The 21260-nt window shown below is 37.3% G+C and overlaps 1 protein-coding gene across 5 annotated transcripts in view; it reads right to left on the bottom strand.

Annotated features, from left to right (window-relative positions):
* The window catches only part of Map3k19 (mitogen-activated protein kinase kinase kinase 19), a 37379-nt gene that overhangs the window by 11536 nt on the left and 4583 nt on the right, over positions 1-21260 (bottom strand). For 4 of the 5 annotated variants that reach the window (XM_027936818.3, XM_027936821.1, XM_027936823.1 and 1 more), the window contains exons 3-5: positions 14024-14120; positions 7571-7649; positions 6004-6263 (exon numbers count right to left, since the gene is read on the bottom strand). In XM_027936818.3, the coding sequence (XP_027792619.3) occupies positions 6004-6263; positions 7571-7649; positions 14024-14120 (436 nt within the window). The remainder of the gene's footprint in view (positions 1-6003; positions 6264-7570; positions 7650-14023; positions 14121-21260) is intronic. The other variant, XM_027936820.2, reaches the window with a different exon arrangement.

The following is a 21260-nucleotide window of genomic DNA, read 5'->3' as shown; positions in this document are numbered from 1 at the left end:
TCACCCTTGTCCTCAGTTTCACTTTCCCCAGTTTCAGTTCTCTCTGGTCAACAGAGGTCTGAGAACATTAAATGGAAAATTCTGGAAATAAAAAATTCATAAGCATTAAATTGTATGCCATTCTGAGTAATGTGATGAGATCTCACAGGGTCATACTCTGTCCTGCTCAGGACATCATCCATGCAGTATACACTTCCCACCCATCTCAGTCATCAGGTACACTGTCACAGTTCTTGTGTTCAAGTAACCCTGATGTAGTAGCCTAATGTCCTGTAACAACACCTACATCATATCACCTCATTTCATCTCATCATATAAGCATTGTATCATGTCACACCATCACAGGAAGAAGTGTGAGCACAGTGCAATCGGATATGGAGAGAGAGACCATATTCACATATTTTTTATTACACTATATTGTTATTATTGTTCTATATTACTATTAGTCATTGTTACTCTCTTACTGTGCCTCTTTTATAAATTAAACTTCATCATAGGTATGTATGTATACGAAGAAACAGTATACATACTAATCAACAGTTTCAGGCATCTACTGGGAGACTTGGAATGGATTCCCCCATAGATAAGAGATAACTACTATATTTTGTATCTATATTCTGACTGAAATGCAATATCTCTGGATCAGAGATAAGACCATTTATTACTCACAGAACATCAAAATACCAGTTCCCCGCATCCAAATTCCTCACAGGGTGAAGTGATCAGAGGCATATGTTTACCAGATGTTTATGTATTGGGGGTGCATCACAGGAAGGAACCCTGAAATGCAACTCCAGCAGTATTACAGAGTGGTTGGCACATTGGCCTATCTTTTCCTCCTGACCAAGACTTTTACTCTGAAATGTAAGTAAATGTCTTTAGAACAAGGAGTAAGGTATTTTCCTAGGTTGGGCAATCTTCTGGAGGAACCTGGTGGAGGCAGGTCCTATCCTCTGTCTAAAAATTACACTAAACCCTTGCTCTCCCTACCCCAAGTTTGGCCACTCAGCATTTGGTTTTTAACCAACAGCAAGTGATACAAAAGCCAGGGCAAGTGAATTTATTCTGTCTAGTGGTCATGTCCATTGGCAGTGGTGGCAGTGTCCAGTGTCCAGCAGGGGGCAGCAGTTCCTGTAGTGTGGCCTTAGCTGTGGCTTCAATTGCCTCACTTCCCTTAGTTTCTGCACATTTTATGAGCTTGGTTCTCCAAATATTTTGTAATTCTTGACAGGCTTAAAAGACTTTCAACAAACTCCTTTTCTTCTTAAACTAACCATGTTGATTTCATTTGCTTGCAGTCAAGAGTCCTGATTGATATGGATTACACAAATGGGATAAAGGAACACTTGTCTTTGCATTTGGCAAAGAAGGGAGTAGAGATGGATAATGGTGAAAATTCAAGGTTTTCTTTTCCCCCTCCAGTTCGTGCCTACACCACCTAACCCTCCTTTTCTTTGAATTCATCTTCATTCTGAGACTAAATATGCTTCTTCTTTTTCCCATCACTACTAAAGTAGAAGCTGAATTCTGTACAAAGTTGGCACGGTGCTAAAGCACACTGGCTTCAGAGATAGGCAGCCCAAGTCTGAACCCAGCCTCTGTAGCTCACTAACAAGGAGTCCTGGACACACACTTATGTCTTTCAGTCTCAGTTTCCTTATTCCTAAAATATAGGATTTTAATAATATTAGAGGATATTTGTGCCTTGCAATCATAGGTACACAATAAATGATTATTGTACAACATGCATTTTGAAAACACACATTTATGTGCTAGGTATGATGTGAGGTGCTTGGAGGTACAATGATTCTTGCCTTTATAATTTGAGGAAGACAGGCACATAAACAAATAATGATAATTCAGCATGATGGGTGCTACGTTGCTGGTAAGATCAGGACCCTATGGGAGTTCAAAGGAATTGGCTACTCTTCCGTTCATGGGGGGGCTCAGAAGTTTTTCCAGAGGAAGTGATATCTAAGGTGAGACCTAAAAGATGGCATAATATTCCAACAGAAAGAACAGTATTTGGGGCTGGGGATGTGGCTCAAGCGGTAGCGCGCTCGCCTGGCCTGTGTGCTGCCCGGGTTCGATTCTCAGCACCACATACCAACAAAGATGTTGTGTCCGCCGAAAACTAAAAAAAAAAAAAATATATTAAAAAATTCTCTCTCTCCCTCTCTCTCTCTCTCTCTCTCTTAAAAAAAAACAGTATTTGTTCAGGGAATGGAAGGTATTTTGTAGTGCCAATGTTTATCATATGCTGAGGAAAAGTGGCAAGGTATGAGGCTAAAGAGTGGCTGCTCAAATGGGGAGCTAACTTTGTAGATTTCAAAGAAAAAGATTCTGAATCTACTTTGTGGTCCAGACTTGATGTTCATACCTTTAAACACAGCGTTTCAAATCACTGCTTCAACATGTGTTAAATGAAAAATGCTAGACCCCAAAGAGTACAAATTATATAATTCAACCTATATGAAGAACCTGAAATGGTCAAATTTATATTGAGACAGTAAACAGAGTGGTGATTACCAAGGGTTTTGAGGAGTGTGGTGGAAAGGAACTAATTTTTAGTGGGCACAGAGTTGCAGGTTTACAAGATGAAGGTATTCTGGGGGTAAATCATGGTGGTGTTTGCACAACAATGTGAATGTACTTAATACCACTGAACCATACACTTGAAAATGTCTAAATGGTAAATTTTACGTTATGTACATTTTACCACAATAATTTTTTAAAGTTAAAGCAACTCTCATTTAAAGTTTACTTAAACTGTTTCCTTTTCCCAAAATTCATATTTTTTTTCCTTCACTTGGAAAGATGACTCACAGTTCCTCTGGAGTGCAATCTCCCTAATTTCAACAAGCCAATTAATGCAACTTTTTGGATGGTAAGTATGTTCCTGGTGGTTTAGCTAAAGGGTTTAGGACAGCAGTGGTAAGCAAACACCAACAACAACCTTTCCACATTGTGAGGAAAGGTTGGCATGAAAGCTTCTATATTTGTAACTAAGTTTGGGGCTCCATGTAATTGGAGGTTGTTCTTAGACTCTTACACTAACTTGGGGATCCAGGAATGAGGCTAAAGAGGATTCAAGTCAGTAAGGAACCTGGCTACTAGCAGATACAAACTCAAATCCTCTTCATGGAAAACATCCTCAGTGTAGACGCTTAAGATTTCCATAGGAAAAATGCCAATAAGATATGAGCTCACAATAAAGACTTTCAAGTATTCAAAAGAAAGAAAAAAAGAAAAGAAAAGAGCCAACAGTAGTTCAAATCAATGGAAACTGGAAATAACAGATTTGGATCCTTCAAGGATTTCAGATTTGGGGATCACCAAATACAATACAGTTACAATGTCTTAAATGCTTAAAGATACTAAAGATGAAAAAAAATTAAGATAAAAAAGAAGAAATCAAAATGAAACATTCTCAAAAACGAACAAAGCATATTTGAAGAAGAAACAAATGGAACTTTAAAAATTGAAATATAATTGTTAAACTAAAAATTAAATTAAAAAATGAATGGGTCTGCTGGGGGTGGTAACACACATATTTGTAATCCCAGTGGCTTGGGAGACTGAGGGAGGAGGCTCATGAGTTCAAAGCTAGCCTCAACAATTTAGTGAGGCCCTAAGCAACTTAGCTAGACCCTCTCTTAAATTAAAAAATATAAAAAGGGCTGGGAATGTGGCTCAGAGGTTAAGGGACCCTGGCTTCAATCCTCGGTACCAGAAAAGAAAAAAAAAGGATTACCATCTTATATCATGACTACCACAATGAGATGCCACTCTACATCTACCAGAGAGGCTAAAGTTAAAAAGACTGGCAACAGGGCTCGGGATGTGCCTCAAATGGTAGCACGCTCACCTGGCATGCGTGAGGCACTGTGTTCCATCCTCAGCACCACGTAAAAATAAATAAATAAATAAAGATATTGTGTCCACCTAAAACTAAAAAATAATTTTTTTTTAAAAAAAAGACAGGCAACAAAAATGTTTGTGGGAATGTGAAGCAACTGATTGTTCACAAGGATATAAAATGGTACAACTACTTCAGAAACATACTGGCCATTTCTTTGTGTGTGCGTGGGGCAGCGGGTAATTGGGATTGAACTCAGGGGCACTCACCCACTGAGCCACACCCAGCCCTATTTTGTCTTCATTTAGAGACAGGGTATCCCTGAGTTGCTTCGCACCTTCTTTTTCTGAGGCTGGCTTTGAACTCACATCCTCCTGCCTCAGAAGGCATGCGCCACCGCACCCAGATTGGCCATTTCTTAAACATATAGCTACCCTATCCCCTGGCAAATTCATAGTAGTATATATAACAATCTAGAAGAATCTCAAAAATGTCAAGCTAAATGAAAAAAGGATCACATAAAAGAATATGTGCTATGCAATTCCATTTATGTGGAAATTTTAGAACAGGCAAAACTTATCTGTGGTGGAAAAAAAACAATATAGTTGTCTTGGGGTAATGGCTTAGTATAGAATGGGAAGGAGCATGAGAGAACATTTTGGAATTCATGTTAATGCTCTATATCTTGCTAAGACTTTGGGTTTCACAGACAATATGAGCTTGTAAATACTCAATGAAAGTACATCAATGTACACTTCCAAATGAAAAAAAAAATCTTCAAACATATATGGAACTCTAATTAATAACAATCATCCTGACATTTTGGGGAAAAGTATACTGATATCTGCAATTTACTTTTAAATGCAACAAAATTAAGATGGATCAGATATATGATAAAGCAAAATAAAATGTTAAATGTGGAATCTAGGTAGTGAATATACAAGTATTCAGTGTAAAAAAATTCAACTTGCTGTATATTTGGAAAATATTATAAAATGTTGGAGAAAAAAATCAATGGATGGATTTAACAGCAGATTAGGTAATGCTGAAGATGATTAGTGAATTGGAAGACTTGTAAAAATAGAATTACCCAAAATGGAGAAAATAGGAAATGGAAAATTTGAAATCCAGGATAGAAGATACAGAAGAGAGAAAAATAAGTACTAATATGTAATCTAAACTGGGGATTCATAACCAGACTGTGCATAATTTAGCAAAGATAGAACTATAAGATATAATTGGTCATGCTGTACCTATTTTTAAAGCATCTTTTAAAAGGCTGTTTAAACTTGCATTTTAGATCACTCTCAGCTATCTCCCCAGGTCACTTATAATTCTTCTCATGTACTAGGTGACCCTATATAATCTGCACCCACTTCATTGCAGTTCAAATCTCCTTTCCTCATACTCACCCCCTCTCACTCTGTACCAGCTACAATGTTCTACTTGTTCCCTGGAATATTTTCCCCTGAAACATAAACATAGCCCATTTCCTCTTCTTCTTCAACTATCTGTTCAAGTTACATTCTCAATGATGTGATCCCTCATTCACCCTATTTAAAAATTTCAAACTTCTTACTATAGTCTAAATGTCTGTGTTACCCTCAAATTCTTAACTCCCAAAGTGACAGCATTAAGAGGTGGGCCTTGGGGACTGATTAGGTCATGAAGGGGAAGCCCTCGGGAGTGGGTTTTAGCCTTTATGAAATAGACCAAGTGAGCTTGTTTGCTCCTTCCATAATGAGCGGGCTCAGCAAGAAGGTACCATCTATGAATCAGGAAATGAGACCCCACCAGACACCAAATTTTATGACATCTTGATCTTGAACTTCCCAGTCTCTAGAACTGAGAATAATAAATTTGTCAGTTTAGAAGCTACCCAGACTACATTCCCCTTGCCCACTTCTTTTTCTCCATAGCATTTGCCATCATCTAATGTTCTATATATTTTACTTGTTTACTAATTTATTGTCTACCCTACTCCTACCCACCACCCATAGGAATGTGAATTGCACAAGGACAGGGTTACTGTGTCTTGTTCACTGCTATACCTTCAGCATTTATAATAATTCCTGGATATAATAAATAAATATTTATTGGTCAAAATAACAAAACAATCATGTGGAATTAAATGCTTAACTTACCTTCTAATTTTCTTTGCTGCCCCTTCAGAAAATGAGGAGCCTCTTCTCTGGTTACAGTTTTAGAGATGTCTGGTTCTAAGCAACGTCTGGGCAACAAAAAGTCCAAGTTCACATCACAGAGATCCTTGGAACTTTCTTCTTTCTTTGGAAGTAAAGGCTCCATGGTCAGCATCTTTGTCTTGAGGTCCACCATCTCAATTTCATTTGGGAGAGAAACAGAATTTGCTTGTGCCCATTCTTGATGCACTGAGGTTATCTGACTAAAAGGGGAGACACAGTTTGATTTAGAATCCATTCACTGCTATAGTTTAGCTCTGGAGTATCTCCCAAGGGCTCATGTGTTAAAGGCTTAGTCACTAGCCTATGGTTCTACTGGGAGATGGTAGAATCTTTTGGAGGCTGGGCTTAGTGGGAAGAAGTTAGGCCACTGGGAGGGGACATGTTTATTTTTGCCTCCTAGCCAGCATGAGGTGAGTAGCTCTTTCTCCATGCATTCCCTGCCATGATGGACTACCTCACTACAGGCCCCAAAACAACAGAGCCAAAGTGACTATGGACTGAAAACTCTAAAACTGTGAGCCAAGATATATCTTCCTCCTTTTCAGTTGATTATCTCCAATATTTGTCACAGCAATGGACAACTGATATGTTCACTATGTCTCCCTGATCTCCCATTCTCAGGCCAGTCTGATCTTACTGGAAAGTTTGGAGAACTATTTCCAAATGTAGTGGCTGAGTAGAATGGCTGTATCCTGAGAGGACAAGGTCTCTCCACACTATGACCCACTCCCCACTTCCTCTGCCCTTTGTACCTAGAACAAAAACTTGAACGGACTCAGTTCCAGTCCACTTCAGTTTTTCCTAGTCTTTATTTCCTGAAGCAGAGAAATCAGAGCCAGAGAGCAGGTGCAAGAACTGTGCCTTCTATCTCCAAAAGCATTAACCAGATCAATGCTTCTCAAACTATCTTTGGTAAAGGACCAATTTTTAAATTTTCCAATCCATTGTGGAATGTTACTTTGTAAAATATAGTAAAAATAAATTACTACAAAAATGAAAGAAAAATAAAAAACTTGCAGAAAATCATCCCCAATTTCTTAAAATTATCTGATCAATGAATCTAAGATTTTATTGTCAAATTTCTAAACAACTTTTTAAATAATTACCCTCAAGTTCTGTACAGATCTTATCATGAACTGGTCGTACATTTAAGACTCACATTTTGGATAGCATTTTTCTGAAGTGGGTTCAACAAACTATTGCCCTGGGGCCTGGTCTGACCTTCAGCCTGTTCTTGTAGCTTTAATTGGATCACAGATACACTCATTTTTAATATATTGTCTATAGCAGCCTTCAATTAACAGTTGCAAAGTTGAATCATTGCCACAGAAATAATTGCCCACAAAGCCTGAAATATTTATTATTTGACCTCTGCCACATAATAGTTATTGTGACCTTTGCTTTAGAGCATTGTTTTGGATTGAATTACTGAAAATGTAGGTTGCCACATAAATATCATCACTTCCTACTTAAATTCAAATCAAACACCTCAAAGGATATTTCTTACCTGCATTCTTTCGAATCTTCTTGGCTCATTTCTTGGGGATGATTGACATCACTTGGAAAAGTCACAATAATCTCCACACCTATAGAAAGGTATGATCAAAGAAAGTACTGAATTTCAGTGGTAATTGGAAGAACAGACTTTAACCAGCATCTGAGGTTTAGCCATTTTTGTATCTTTCTTGTCCAGCATATGCTAGGTCCTAAACTAATGCTTACTTACAGAGCAAAAAATCTGAGCCAGAGTCAGTGGCACATGCCTGTAATTCCAGGGACTCAGGAGGCTGAGATAGGAGGATCAAAAATGCCAGGCCATCCTGGGCAATTTAGGGAGAACTGTCTCAAAAACTAAAAAGGACTGGAAATGTAGTGCAGTAGTAAAGCACTCCAGGTTAAATCTTCAGTACTGAAAAAAGCAAAAAAATCTGTATAATAAAAATTTCCAGATGTAAAATACCATTTTATGATGAGCAGCACTGTCTCCTGGGTGGAGAAAACACAGTTTTTTGTTTTTTTTTTCCAGTAAAGTGTAACCAATGACACCTACCTCCCAGGACTGCTGGGAGAATTAACTGAGAGAATTTATATAGCCTCAAAGCAACTTGCTTGTGTTTATAATTTTGTTCATCTCCCATTTGATTCCACAAATGATTCCCAGTGTAACCCTTAAGTGGAAAGTTTCAATTTGTAGAATCAATGCTCATTGCAATGTCATGTTTAGCAAATTTATGTAAAAAAACTAGTGTGGGGGAAAAAATAGTGTGGATCACTCTAAAATTTTACCAGTACTTTAAGGTTTGTTCAATCATTCACTTTTTCCCATCTGACAGACTTGTTAAATATATGCCAAGCCCAAGGCTCTGGGATGAAGATAAAGAAATAAACAACATGGGGCTATGGCCCTAGTGGAGATAAGAAGAAAGCAAAGAATGCAGGGGGATAGCCAGTGCTGTGGTACCAGTGTGAGGAGGGGCTTGTCAGTCCTTTGCACGTGTTTGTTTACTCCGTCTGCGCATGCCTGACAAGCAACTGTTTTATAAGCTCCGCTGACTGAGGATGCTAGGGATGAAGTATCACAAGGAGAATAAGGGAAGAGAGTGAATCAGAAAGATCTGGGTCAACATGCCTCCTCTGCCACTTCCTGGAAAGTCGCTCATAGCTATCATCATCTCATTTAGTATATTTTAATTGTTTTTAAAGGACTTTTGATATTTTATCTAATGCATATGAACCACTATAGTGACAATTTTTTTTTTTTTTTTGTACTGAGGATAGAATAGAATCCAAGGGAGCTTTACCACTGAGCTTCATCCCCAGTTCTTTTCATTTTTTTTTTTGAGACAAGGTCTCTCTAAATTGCTGTGGCTGGCATCGAACTTGCCATTCTCCTGCCTCAGTCTCTCAAGGTGCCAGGATTATAGGTGTGGACCACCACACCCCGAATGACAGCATATTTATTGTTCAGTTTCATACCTGTGCCTTTTAACGAGACTAATGCAAAAAGAAAATAAAATTTTCCAAAGGACAAAGTTTTACTTACAATTAGGCAGATGATAATGGTATTTACTGTCTTTGTCATCCAACATATTTTGTGGTATCATCAAAATGCATCTGGCTTTAGTTTCCTTCATGTTTAATCAGACAAAACAACTTGACTGTGTGCTTTCTAACATTATACAATAGCAAGAAATGCCTCCCTAAAAATGAAGGGTATATATTTTTTTAACTTTTCAAAGAACCTATTACCACACTAATAAAGGACTTGGAATTGTAGAGCTGGAAGGAATTTAGAAGTTATCTGATTCAAGCCCTTCATTTTAGAGACAATGAAAATGATAACCATGAGTTGTGTGGCATGCTGAAGGTCACTCTTCAACTTGAAAGGAAGATAGATGTTTTTCATAACAGTTTTGTAGTCATCCTCGTGTGTGAAAACCTAGCTGACATGTTAGAGTGAGAAAAACACACAGGATACATTCCAAATATCTAAACTGTCAATGTAAAGGATGTTCTGAGACAAAGGTTAGGTACATTCAGCGCTTTACTGTGGAAGCTAGAAAACTGAGTGTGTTCATGTGAGCCATATTTTAAAATGTATTTATAAATCCAGAACATTTTCAAGCAAATTCAAGGTACTCAAAAAGTCCAATTGACTGATTTCCTATTAAAACCAAGGAACAAAGATACAATAAGCAAGTATAGGAAATATCTGACTTTTTGGAAATTGTTAAGAGAATGGCTGTGGTCCTAATTATTGGTCCAAAATGGGAGGAAAAATGTACTGACTCTGAAGTCTTTTAGAAACATATAAATATTCCTTTGGATCTGTTTCTTGAATATCATGAATGGCCAAGGAGCCATGAATAAGGCCTCTGAACCTATCCAGTAGGTCAGGAAAGATGATGTTTTGTCATAGGTTAAAATAAAGCACTTGAGTGTTTTATCATGGCCAAGCGCATTTTTCACATAAGGAAGTGTAAATTAACCTTGCCAGAAAATGTTACCATAGAGAGAAATTAAAAGGCCACATTTCAACAAAGGCAGAAACACATTTGCTTCATAGAAAAAGGGAAAATGATGTTCATTAAATCTCAGAAAATGATCACTAACTTTTTGTTAAAGCCATTTTTATTAAAATAGAAACTTGCAATCTAACTCAGCCTAACCTATTCCAATGCAGAAAAATTATTGTCTCCAGAGAGGTCTTACTTTCATGTATGTTCCTTTTTTCTGTTTAAATTGATGCACATATCCATCTGGGTTATGAGTATTAAGGTTCGACATGCTTCCACATTCTTTCCATGTTTTGATAATTTCCCAATTTGTGAATCTCAACATAGATTATTTTAAAATTCTATCTTCCACATTCCTGTAAGTTCAGAAAGCTTACTTGAGAGACTAGGGCACATGGATTGCATGAAAATGACAATGTACAGGAAATCCTCTGTGCTAAGTGGGCGTCAGTAGAGGGAGAAGAGTCTTTGGTTAGTAGTAGGAGAATCTTTGGGGCCATGGCAGAGGCAGTATGACTTGAGGGTCAGTAGCCACCAGGCTTGAAATATAGTTATGGAAATTCTTCCTGATAGTCCAATCTAGAATTTTCCTGTTATGGACTGTTTATGTCCTCCCAAAATTCATACGCTTGATCCCTTATCCACAGTGTGGCTGTATTTGGATATGGAGCCTCTGGTGAAGAAACTAAGATTGCATGAGGTCATAAGGATGGGGCCCTAATCCAATAGAATTAATGTCTATATAAGAAAAGATCCCAGAAAGCTCATTCCTTCCTACTCCTGCTTTCTCACTCTGTGTGGACAGAGGAAAGACCACATGAGAGAAAAGCAGCTTTCTGTAGACCAAAAAGAGAGCCCCTTACCAGAAGCTGATCCCTGCCAGAACCCCAATCTCGGATTTCCCAGTTTCCAGAACTATGAGAATATAAATGCTGTTTAAGCCACCTAGACTGTGGTACTTTGTTATGGCAGCCAGAGAGGACTGAGACATTTCTCTCTGATTTTTCAATGATTTATGACCTTTCTCACGTCTTTAAAAAGTTCTTCCTTTTTTTATATTTAAAAAAAGTTTTTAGTTGATGGACTTTTATTTCATTCATTTATTTATATGTGGTGCTGAGATTAGAACCCAGTGCCTCACACATGCTAGGCAAGCACTCTACCACTGAGCCACAACCCCAGCCCCACTTTTTAATCCAACTAAGGGTTAATTCTGTTCCTGAAACTAAGAATCCTGACATATTTATATCGTATTTAAAAAAGGTTTTTTGTTTGTTTATGGTTACCAGGGATTGAACTCAGAGGCATTAAGCACTGAGCCACATACCCAACCCTTTTCTGTATTTTATTTAGAGACAGGGTCTCACTGAGTTGCTTAGCACCTCATTTTTGCTGAGGCTGGCTTTGAACTCTTGATCCTCCTGCCTCAGCCTCCTGAGTCACTGGAATTACAGACATGCGCCTGGCTAAAAAAGATTTTAACTTAAGGTCAGTAATTTTAGGAAACAGGTTCTTATTTTCTCATGAAGACAGTAAGTTTACAGCTCAATTTCTAGTCTACAAGGTCTGTGCATGCTATCTTCTGGAAAAAATGTATGATTGAGAAAGGCAAGTAGATTCTTCTATAAAGGAAAAGGTGGACTTTTGCCTGTAAATTGTATTTTACATGTTATCCTCTCTAACCCGTAATAAAGCAAATGCATGCTGCGAGAATTACTAAAGCTTTTCATGCAGAATGTTGAGGACTATGAAGTGATCCAAACTTTAGGAGTTTATATATATTTTAATTAATGATGTTCCCTTTTGTTGGATAATATGATGGAGAGATGTGAATTAAATGACTAAATATGTATAAACAGTCACATGGTGTATGTATAAGATGTTCATAAAGTATGGGAGCATTTTGAACATTAATAATCGGGCATGCTAGAACTGACATGTAATTGGTATTTAAAGAGATTAAATTGATATTTAAAGAGACATACATGACATTTAAGATAAAAATGCGCAACAATACTCAAAGAATCTCTTCATTCTGACTTTGGGACAGAAAAGAGGTACTAATTCAACCAAAATCTACCAACTCCAAGGAGAATTTTTGTAAGGTCCTTGCTTAGCATCTGGATGGCTGTCTTAAGTGACAGTCTCCATTTTAAGAAAAATTTTGCTTTCCCACCCAAGGGCATTTCTGAGAAAGGTTCACCATTCCCTCATATCAACCCAACCCTTTACCGCCACATTAGGACCCGCCCAGCTCTGATTCCTGAGCCTCCCCCATAAAAGTCCTGAACCCCAAGCCTGTTTTCCTCTCTCTGTCTATGAAGAGATGGACTTTATTGGTGAGCTTTGGTCTCTGTCTTTCATTTCTTGCACACCTGTCTCCTGGTTCCTCACTTTCCTTTCAATTTTCATAAGAAAGATCATCATTTCTTGGAAATTTATAACCCAACTTATTAAAGCTTAAAACTGCACAAGCTCACTGGAGATGCTGCCAGTATTATGATTCCAATGTGAAACCGGAAGTCTCATAGATCAATTTGAAAAGAATAGCTTTCACCGCAAATGGCAAGTCCTCTCCAAGTTAAGCAGAATAAATGGACGATTTCACCTCTTGGTAGGTGCCCCTCTGACACCATTAGGCTTCTGAGGACTTGGTTTTGAAGTCAATGGACATCAAAGGCAGACCACAAGGACTGTTTGGAAGGGGACCAAGAATTGTTTATTTTAATAAGCTCTTCCAGGCTTAATGGTGTTCATATATTAACTATTGCTAAATTTTTCTCTGCCCTCAGCCTAAGAGGAGAGTCCCAATGAATTTGAGGGAGGCAGGAAGCAGACCAGCAGAGGGCAGCAGGTACAAGGGATTGAAAGAGATGGAGCAAGGAAAGAGCTGCAGCCTTCAGGGAGATGCAAAGGGATGAGAAAAACAGGTATTCTGAGAGAGCAGCTTCCCTGGAGTGTTAGACTAAGAAACCAGAAAATTGCCAGGGAGAAATTGGAGCAGTTCAAATAATCATTTAATTTGTGAAGGTTATAGATGAATAGTTGGTAACTCTTCTGGAGCAAGAATCTACAAATACCTGTGGTCTACAAAGGGCACATAGGGATATTGCAGGGTATTATATTTGAAGTAGGTGTTATTATGAAAAAATAAAGCCTCACAGGCTCACTCTCCCACCTTCCCCTCAAAAGGAACAATAGCTCAGGGACCACGGCTGATGGAGAAATGGTGGGCTCTAGAAGAGGGCAGATTCCTGGAGCTGTTAAGAAATGGGGGAAATTATGTCATTAGACAAAAAGGAAAGGGACAGAGAATGGTAGACTGAACTGGAGTTGAGTGGACTAAAGAGAAGAGCCAGGAAGCCAGGCCTATAATCCCAGCTGCTTGGGAGGCTAAAGCAGGAGGATCTCACAAGTTCAAAGTCAGCCTCAGCAAATTAGTGAGGCACTAAGCAACTTAGTGAGATCCTGTCTCAAAATGAAAAATAAAAAGGGTTGGGGATGTGGCCTGGTAGTTAAGTTCTGCTGGGTTTAAAATTCCTGGCACCGGGCTGGAGATGTGGCTCAAGCGGTAGCGCACTCGCCTGGCATGCGTGCGGCCCAGGTTCGATCCTCAGCACCACATAAAAATAAAAACAAAAATGTTGTGTCCATCAAAAACTAAAAAATAAATATTAAAAAGTTTTAAAAAAATTAAAAAAAATAAAATTCCAGGCACCAAAGTGGGGTAGGGAGCCAGAAGAGATTTGCCCATTTAGATAGGGGTAACTTGCCAATACTCACTAATTCAGACATGGACCAAAGGACAGAATCATGAGTGGTTTTTATTTCACCTTGTGCCTTTCTATATTTTCAAAGTTACACTGAGTACTTCTGAAATTGGGGGAGAAACCCAAATAATCAATATTATCTTTGTAAACATATTAAGGACAGAAGTTGGATACCTTCTGTCCTGGGTGACCAGTCTTTTCCTTCACCCCTGAGATCTCCTTCTTCACTAACCAAAAAGGAATGACTGCAGTCTTCATCTTGGTCAAATTCCTGAAACATCATAAAATAAAAACAGTTATTCAATGTACTACTTTGTTGGCAGGATGAATGCTGAGTTTTCAAGGCTAAGTCTCACACTGTGGATTCTTTTTAAATTGGATGAGGAATTTAGGACTAAAATAATGGGAAAGTATCTACCCCGGAGCACCAGGCTCAGATAGTCGCAGATGTTATTAATTGCATAATCAAAAACGAAGATCAAAGCGGAGATCACATGGACACATAGAAATTTAATATTTTATACTTTCTCATTTCAGCATTCAGGCTACTAAGCTGCCACAAATTCCATCTGGATGGGTAACTGGAAAGAATCCTTCAGCCACAGTCACAGTGAACAGCCCCAAAGGAACATGATCTTTTGTATAATGCCTCCTTGAGGCATTGTTTACGAATGGGCGAGTGGCAAGGATGTAAATCCCTGCCCCTTGTGGAAGCTACAGATATGACCCTAGACTGAAGGAAGCAGCAAAGCTGATTAGAGTTTTCACTCTGATGGCTTTGTGATCTAACCATGGTGCACAACTTCTCAAACTTCCTTTGTAACCTTTAGAAAATGATCATTATATTGAAAAACAGTTGAAAACAAACTTGATTTATAAAAAGTGCTTTAAGCTCTTTCTAAAGTGGAAATGTTTTCTTAGTTGTTGTTTGGTTCCTTCATTACAGTTGTTCTTGTTGATTTTTTTGTTTTTAAATGTCTAGAACCAGGTTGGGTATGTAGCTCAGTGGTGAATCACGTGCTTAGTATGTGAGAAGCCCTGGGTTCAATCCCCACAAGTCCCTGTGAACCCTGCCCCCCACCACCCCTACCACCCCCAATTTCTAGAACTACAACAGGTGCAAATAGTAGTTAAAACATCCCATCACAACCTGAATGTTCTAACTGGCTTTCATTTCTATGATCTGGATGAATCACCTATTTCAGGGATCTCTGGATGAAAAGTCTTTGCCCTAAATTCAGGTGCCTGTCATCTGACAGTTCAGACAGTAGTGTATTCCAAAAGCTTTTGATATTTTATTCTTTGATTCCCAAGACAGCTTAGAAATTTTTTCTTGCTTTATTCATTATAATTATCACAGAAAATAATAAAAGTAAGAATCCTCCATTTATACTGCCATTGAAAATAGTTTAAAGTATTCAATCATGATAACTTAGTTGTCTCACTTTTGTGCTGCAGTTCTTACTTTTATAAAACATTGTCTATCTCCTGGCACATTTGAGCTGTCCTGTCTCAGCTCATACTGGCTGTCTGTAGCAGATGGGTTCATTTTGCTCTCAGGCTGTTGTCAATTTCATTGCTTCTCTGCATTTCAAAAATTCTACCAAATCTGGCAAATTCCTCTCCTTCCCATTCAATTGCAAAAGAGGAGGACTTTACTCTTTCACAATGTATGTACATACCAAAAAAATTCTTTTTAAAAAGCAAGAGAAAAAAATCGCCTAAAACCTGACAACTAAAAAGCAAACCCTGTTAACATAGAAAACATCTTTTCTTTATATTTTTCCTAAGTATTTAATAATCTAGTTGCATCATATAACTTTTTTTTTTTTTTTTTTTGGTACCAGATTTGAACTCAGGGGCACTTAACCACTGAGCCACATGCCCAGTTCTATTTTGTATTTTATTTAAAGTCAGGGTCTCACTGACTTGCTTAGTGTCTCCCTGTTGCAGAGGCTGGCTTTGAACACAAGATCCTCTTGCCTTAGCCTCTTGAGCTACTGGGATTACAGGCGTGCACCACCACACTCGGCATCATATAATTTTTTTGGCATGATATATATATATATTTTCACTTAAGTCGAGCATAAGTTCTCCCTGTCTCTCGCCACATGATCCCCCGCACTGCCTCTGCCAGCAAGAAGGACATCTTTAGACGTGGACCTGGACCTTGGATCAGGACTGTGAGCCTAAATATACCTCCTCTTCTCCTTATAACTTATAAACGATTAGCATAAATTTATAAGCAATTTATTAAGCAAACATCATTTTATTGGAATTAAATATTTTTCTTCAATTAATATCTATCAGAAGGTCATAGAAGTGTCCCTGTGTAATAAGTCTCTTAAGTCTTCGACTATAAGAGCCTTCTGCTTGTTAGGACATTTTTCATTCTTCATTATTACACATAGTGCTGTGGACATCTTGGCAATGCAAATCACAATTTTGCATTATTTTCTTAGAGTAGATTCCTGGATAACAAATTATTAATCCAAAGAGTATGAAAAATCTTAACCTTTATTTACACACACTACTTTAAAAGTAGAGCTTACACCTACTATAATCCACCAGCAGTGTGTGTGTTCCACTACATTTCTTCCTTTATCAATTATAATCACTTTTCATTTTTATTAATGTACTATATAAGATTGGCTATCTTATTATTATTTGAATGTAAACACACTAATGAATAGGAAAGTTAGAGATAGATCTTAATGATAATTTTTTTTTTTTTAGTATTTATGGTTTTCACTCAGATCCTTAGTCTAGAATACTCGATGAGACCACAAAACATATTACTACCATTTCATATAGTTGAAGTGACTCAGTGAGATTTTTATGCTAAATTTTGGGGAAATAGCAACCTCATTTGAAAGTGTTAAATATACTACTGGTTCTCATGCTAAGTTTATAGGTTGGCTAATGAGCTCTGGTCAATCTCAACTGCTCAGTTCATTTAGCTGGTGGTCCTTTAGGAAGAGTTAGAAGACAGCAGAGTGTAAGCATACCTATCTACCTACAAAATACATAGCAATGTCTAGCATATACATATATATTGCCAGACATTGTTTTATGTACCTTACATATATTAACTAATTTTATTCTCACAACAAACTCTAAAGGTAGGAACTATTATTTTCATTTTACACACGAGACCCAGAGAAGTTGAGTAACTTACCCAAAGTCACATAGCTACCTGTTACAAAGCCAAGATTTACATTGTCAATACTCTGAAGTCTGGTTCCAAAGCTTGTAATCATTCTACTGTCTTTCTACCATGAATAGTTTGAAATAAAAAATTTCAACAAGAACCAGAAAGAAGAGAATCAATAATGAACAAAATGAAGTTGTGTTATGCAAGAAAAAATGAAAGATGTGTAATACTGATAAGGGTCCAATAAAAGTTTCTGCACTGGAATAAACAAAAAAAACATCAAAAACAAAAAAGATATTAGGAATAAGGTATACCTGAAAAATGATCCTGGAAAAAAAAGGTTAATATCAAAGCAGCTCATTCTAATTTCTTATAGAATGCTAATTATGAACAGTTTCAAGATATGCTTGGGGGTCACAAGGAAGAGAATTGAAATAATGACATCTAGTAGTGAGTGAAAGAGAGAAAGCATTAGCAACTTCCAAACACAGATGGATTTCATAACCCACTGACAGCAAACCAGGAGGCTCAAGATGGAAGAGAAATAGAGCATAGCATTCTAACTGCAAATACTAGATCACCAAGTAGAAGAGAAAAACAGCCTCAAAATCATAGGCAATGAATTTGGAAAGGGTCTCTTCAGATGAAGAAAGACTGGGAGAGTCTGTACAGAGCTTCTCACAAGCAGTCCTACCAGCAAGGCAGCTACTTGTATTTGTACATTATAAAAATCTATTTCAGACAAGCAAGAAGAGATGCAAGCCTCCATTCAAAGAAAAGAAGTGAAGATGACCTTGAGTTTTGCTGTTTAAACCTACAGAAAGCACTAGGGGGAAAAAGGCAAGTCCAACAGTGAAAAAGTCTATTTCACTCTCAAAAATGAGTTCAGAGTTTATTTCAACACCACAGTTAAAAAAAAATATATATATATAGTGAAAGTTCAATAAAACCTTTGAAAGTGCATGAAAAATGTGCTAATATGAAGGGATTTTTAGTCCTTTTAAAAATTGTTGAACTACACCATAACAAATGAAAAGTAAACATGTCTATTAGTTTCTTTTGGGGGAGGGTACCAGGGATTGAACTCAGGGGTATTTGACAACTGAGCCACCTCTCCAGCCCTATTTTGTATTTTATTTAGAGGCGGGGTCTCACTAAGTTGCTTAGCACCTCAATTTTGCTGAGACTGGCTTTGAACATTGGGATCCTCCTGCCTCAGCCTCCTGAGCCCCTGGGATTACAGGCATGAGCCACTGAACTTGGCTGTGTCTATTAATTTCTAATGCATGACATTCACTTTATAGATTGGTCTTTAGGTGTTTTATTTCTTTTATTATTTAGTATTAGTAGCAAAAACCAATGTAAGCCAAGCGTGGTGGTGCACACCGGTAATCTCAGCTGCTCTGGAGACTGAGGCAGGAGGATCACAAGTTCAAAGCCAGCTTCAGCAATTTAGCGATGCCCTAAGCAACTCAGCGAGACCCTGTCTCTAAAAAAAATATTTTAAAAAGGGGTGAGTTTGTGGATCGGTGGTTAAGCACCTCTGGGTTCAATCCCTGGCACTAAAACAACAACAACAACAACAACCAACCAACCAAACAAACAAATAAACAAAACACCAATGCAGCCCCACAGCAGGGCTTCTCAGCCAGCGCTACTAACATTTAGGGCTAAATAATTCCTCCTTATGGGGCCATCCTGTGCCTTGCAAATGCTAAGCAGTGAACTTGGCCTCTACCCACTAGATGCATTCTGTTCTTCCCTATTTCTGACACCAAAAATGTCTGTAAACATTACCAAACATCCCCTGTGAGCAAAATCACACCCCTCCCCATGAGAGTCAGGATATTAAAATCACTTTGGTAAGATGTTGATTAATCTATTTAGAAAGATGATAAATGTGACAAGTTAAAATATTTAAATTGTGTTAAAAACTTAAAGTTCCTGTTCTAATTAATCTTACCTCATGTCTCAGAAAAGTCTTGATTTAACCATTTTTGTCTTTTTGATTTTGTTTAATTTTTCAAAATTTTAAAAAAATCCAGTAGGGGTAAATGACTTAAACAAACCAACAAACAAAGCCTTTCCTATCCTTTCTAGACTTTTAGTTATTTCTTTTTTATTTTCTTTCATATCTCTAGCTGATTATTATGGTATCTGTGGAGTACAAAAGTAAGACATCACAGGTGATGTAAATTATAGTTGTAGATTTAGCATTCTTGTGCCCCACCCCATCCTCTCAATAAATCTACTCTTTTTTTTTTTTTTTGTCAATAGTTAAAGTACAATTATTAGGAATTAGGAATATGTAGGTGTTGTATTATATAGTAGTACAACTGTAGTATAATTGTTTTCTCCCTGGACACAACCAAAAGCCCTTGTTTTTCAAACTGGTTTTTAGAGCAGTTTTAGGTTCACAGAAAATTTGAGAAGGCATAGAGATTTCTCATAACCCCCTGCCCTACACATATACAGCTTCCTCCATGAATAGCATCTCCACCATGGTGGTAGGTCCGCCAGCACATCAGTACCACCCAGGCTCCACAGTTTACATTAAAGTTTACTCTGGACACTGTGCATTATATGGGTTTGGACAAATGTGTAATGACTTGTGTCCACCATGATAATATCGTATAGAGCAGTTGCACAGCCCTCAAAATCCTCTGTACTCTGTCTGCTCTGCCTACTCATCCCTGCTTTCCCCTAAACTCCTGTTTTTAATTTCTAATTGACTTATTTTATTTGTTTTTGCATATCTTTATTTGATGCCTAAATCTTCCTAGCCTCTAATGTTCTCTCCACTTGGTCAGATACATGAAATAATATATCCATTCTATTTCCCTTTTCCATTAATCTGCCCCTCTCCAACCTCTGCCAATATTCGAGCTCTTTGTTCTCTAGACCTGCTATATGGTTGAAGTCCTTGTAGATTTTGTTGTATTCTCTATCAATGATTTCCTCTTCTCTCTCATTTTAGATCCTAGATCCACTGAGTAATAAATCCTATTTTTCCTTTCTTAATTTAATTTATTTAATAGAGCATTTTGTAGCTTTCTTTTTGTCAAAAGAAAGCTCTTCCTTTATTTTTTTTTAAGAATTTAACTTTCTTTCTTTCTTTGGTGCTAAGGATCAACCCCAGTGCCTCACCCATGCTAGGCAAGAGCTCTACCACTGAGCTACAACCCCAGCCCAAGAAGCTTTCTTAAAAGATGTATAAGAAGTAAAATGTTTAGGAATTTGTGTGTCTGAAGAAAATGCCTTATTCATCTCTAATATTTAATTGCTAGTTTGGGTATAAAATCCTATTTTGAAAATCCTATTCTTTTGTCAGATGTTTGAAGGCATTACTTGTAAGCATAACATTATGTTCAGAATAGTGCACATATCATGAGGGTATAGATTCATGAATTTTTATAAACTGAAAATACTCATGTAACCAGAACTCCAATCAAGTAAAAGAACACTATCAACATCACAAAAGCACTTATTTTTTAAACAAAGCACTTTTTTTAACCAAAGCACTTTTTTACACAATCTCATCCTGAATTTACCACCATTAATTTATTATGCCTCCTTTGTGTTTTATATAGATGAAATCATCTAGTATTTACTCTTTTATGTCTGATTTTTTTGTTAAGCAATGTATTTCTGAGGTTCCTCTATATTGTTGCATGCCATGTAAAATAATTCATTTTCATTTGTGTATAGTTTTCCACTGTGTGAATATGCCATAATTTATTTATCCTTTCTATTGTTTATAGTATTTGGGTAGTTTCCATTTGGGGGCTATTATGATTAGTGCCACTCTATCATTATAGTATGTATCTTTTGTGAATGTGTATATATTTCTACTGGATATGCACATACAAGTGGAATTGCTGGTTCATAGAGTATGCATATGTTCATTTTTAATAGACACCAACAAACAGCTTGTTCCAAAATGATTCCAACAATTCATTCTCTCAGCAGCACTGCATAAGAATTCCAGTTGCTGTACATAATTGCCAACACTTGGTATTTTACAACTTTAAAATTTTTAACCATTGTGGTACATGTGTAATATTATCACAATGTGGTTAAACATTACATTTATCCAATGAGTAAAAGCTGATGTGTTTTATTGGCCTTTAGATGTCTTCTTTTGCTATATGTCTGATCAAGAATTTTGCCCCCTTTCTATTGGTCTATTTGGTACTGTCAGTATTTTTTATTTCAACCATTCTAATAAGTGTGTAGTAGCATCTGCTGTGGCCTTAG

This window comes from Marmota flaviventris, chromosome 11, assembly GCF_047511675.1.
Source record: "Marmota flaviventris isolate mMarFla1 chromosome 11, mMarFla1.hap1, whole genome shotgun sequence".
NCBI classification, from domain to species: Eukaryota; Metazoa; Chordata; class Mammalia; order Rodentia; family Sciuridae; genus Marmota; species Marmota flaviventris.
The sequence above is the reverse complement of the archived record's forward strand: the minus strand, read 5'-3'. Positions and strand labels throughout refer to the sequence as shown.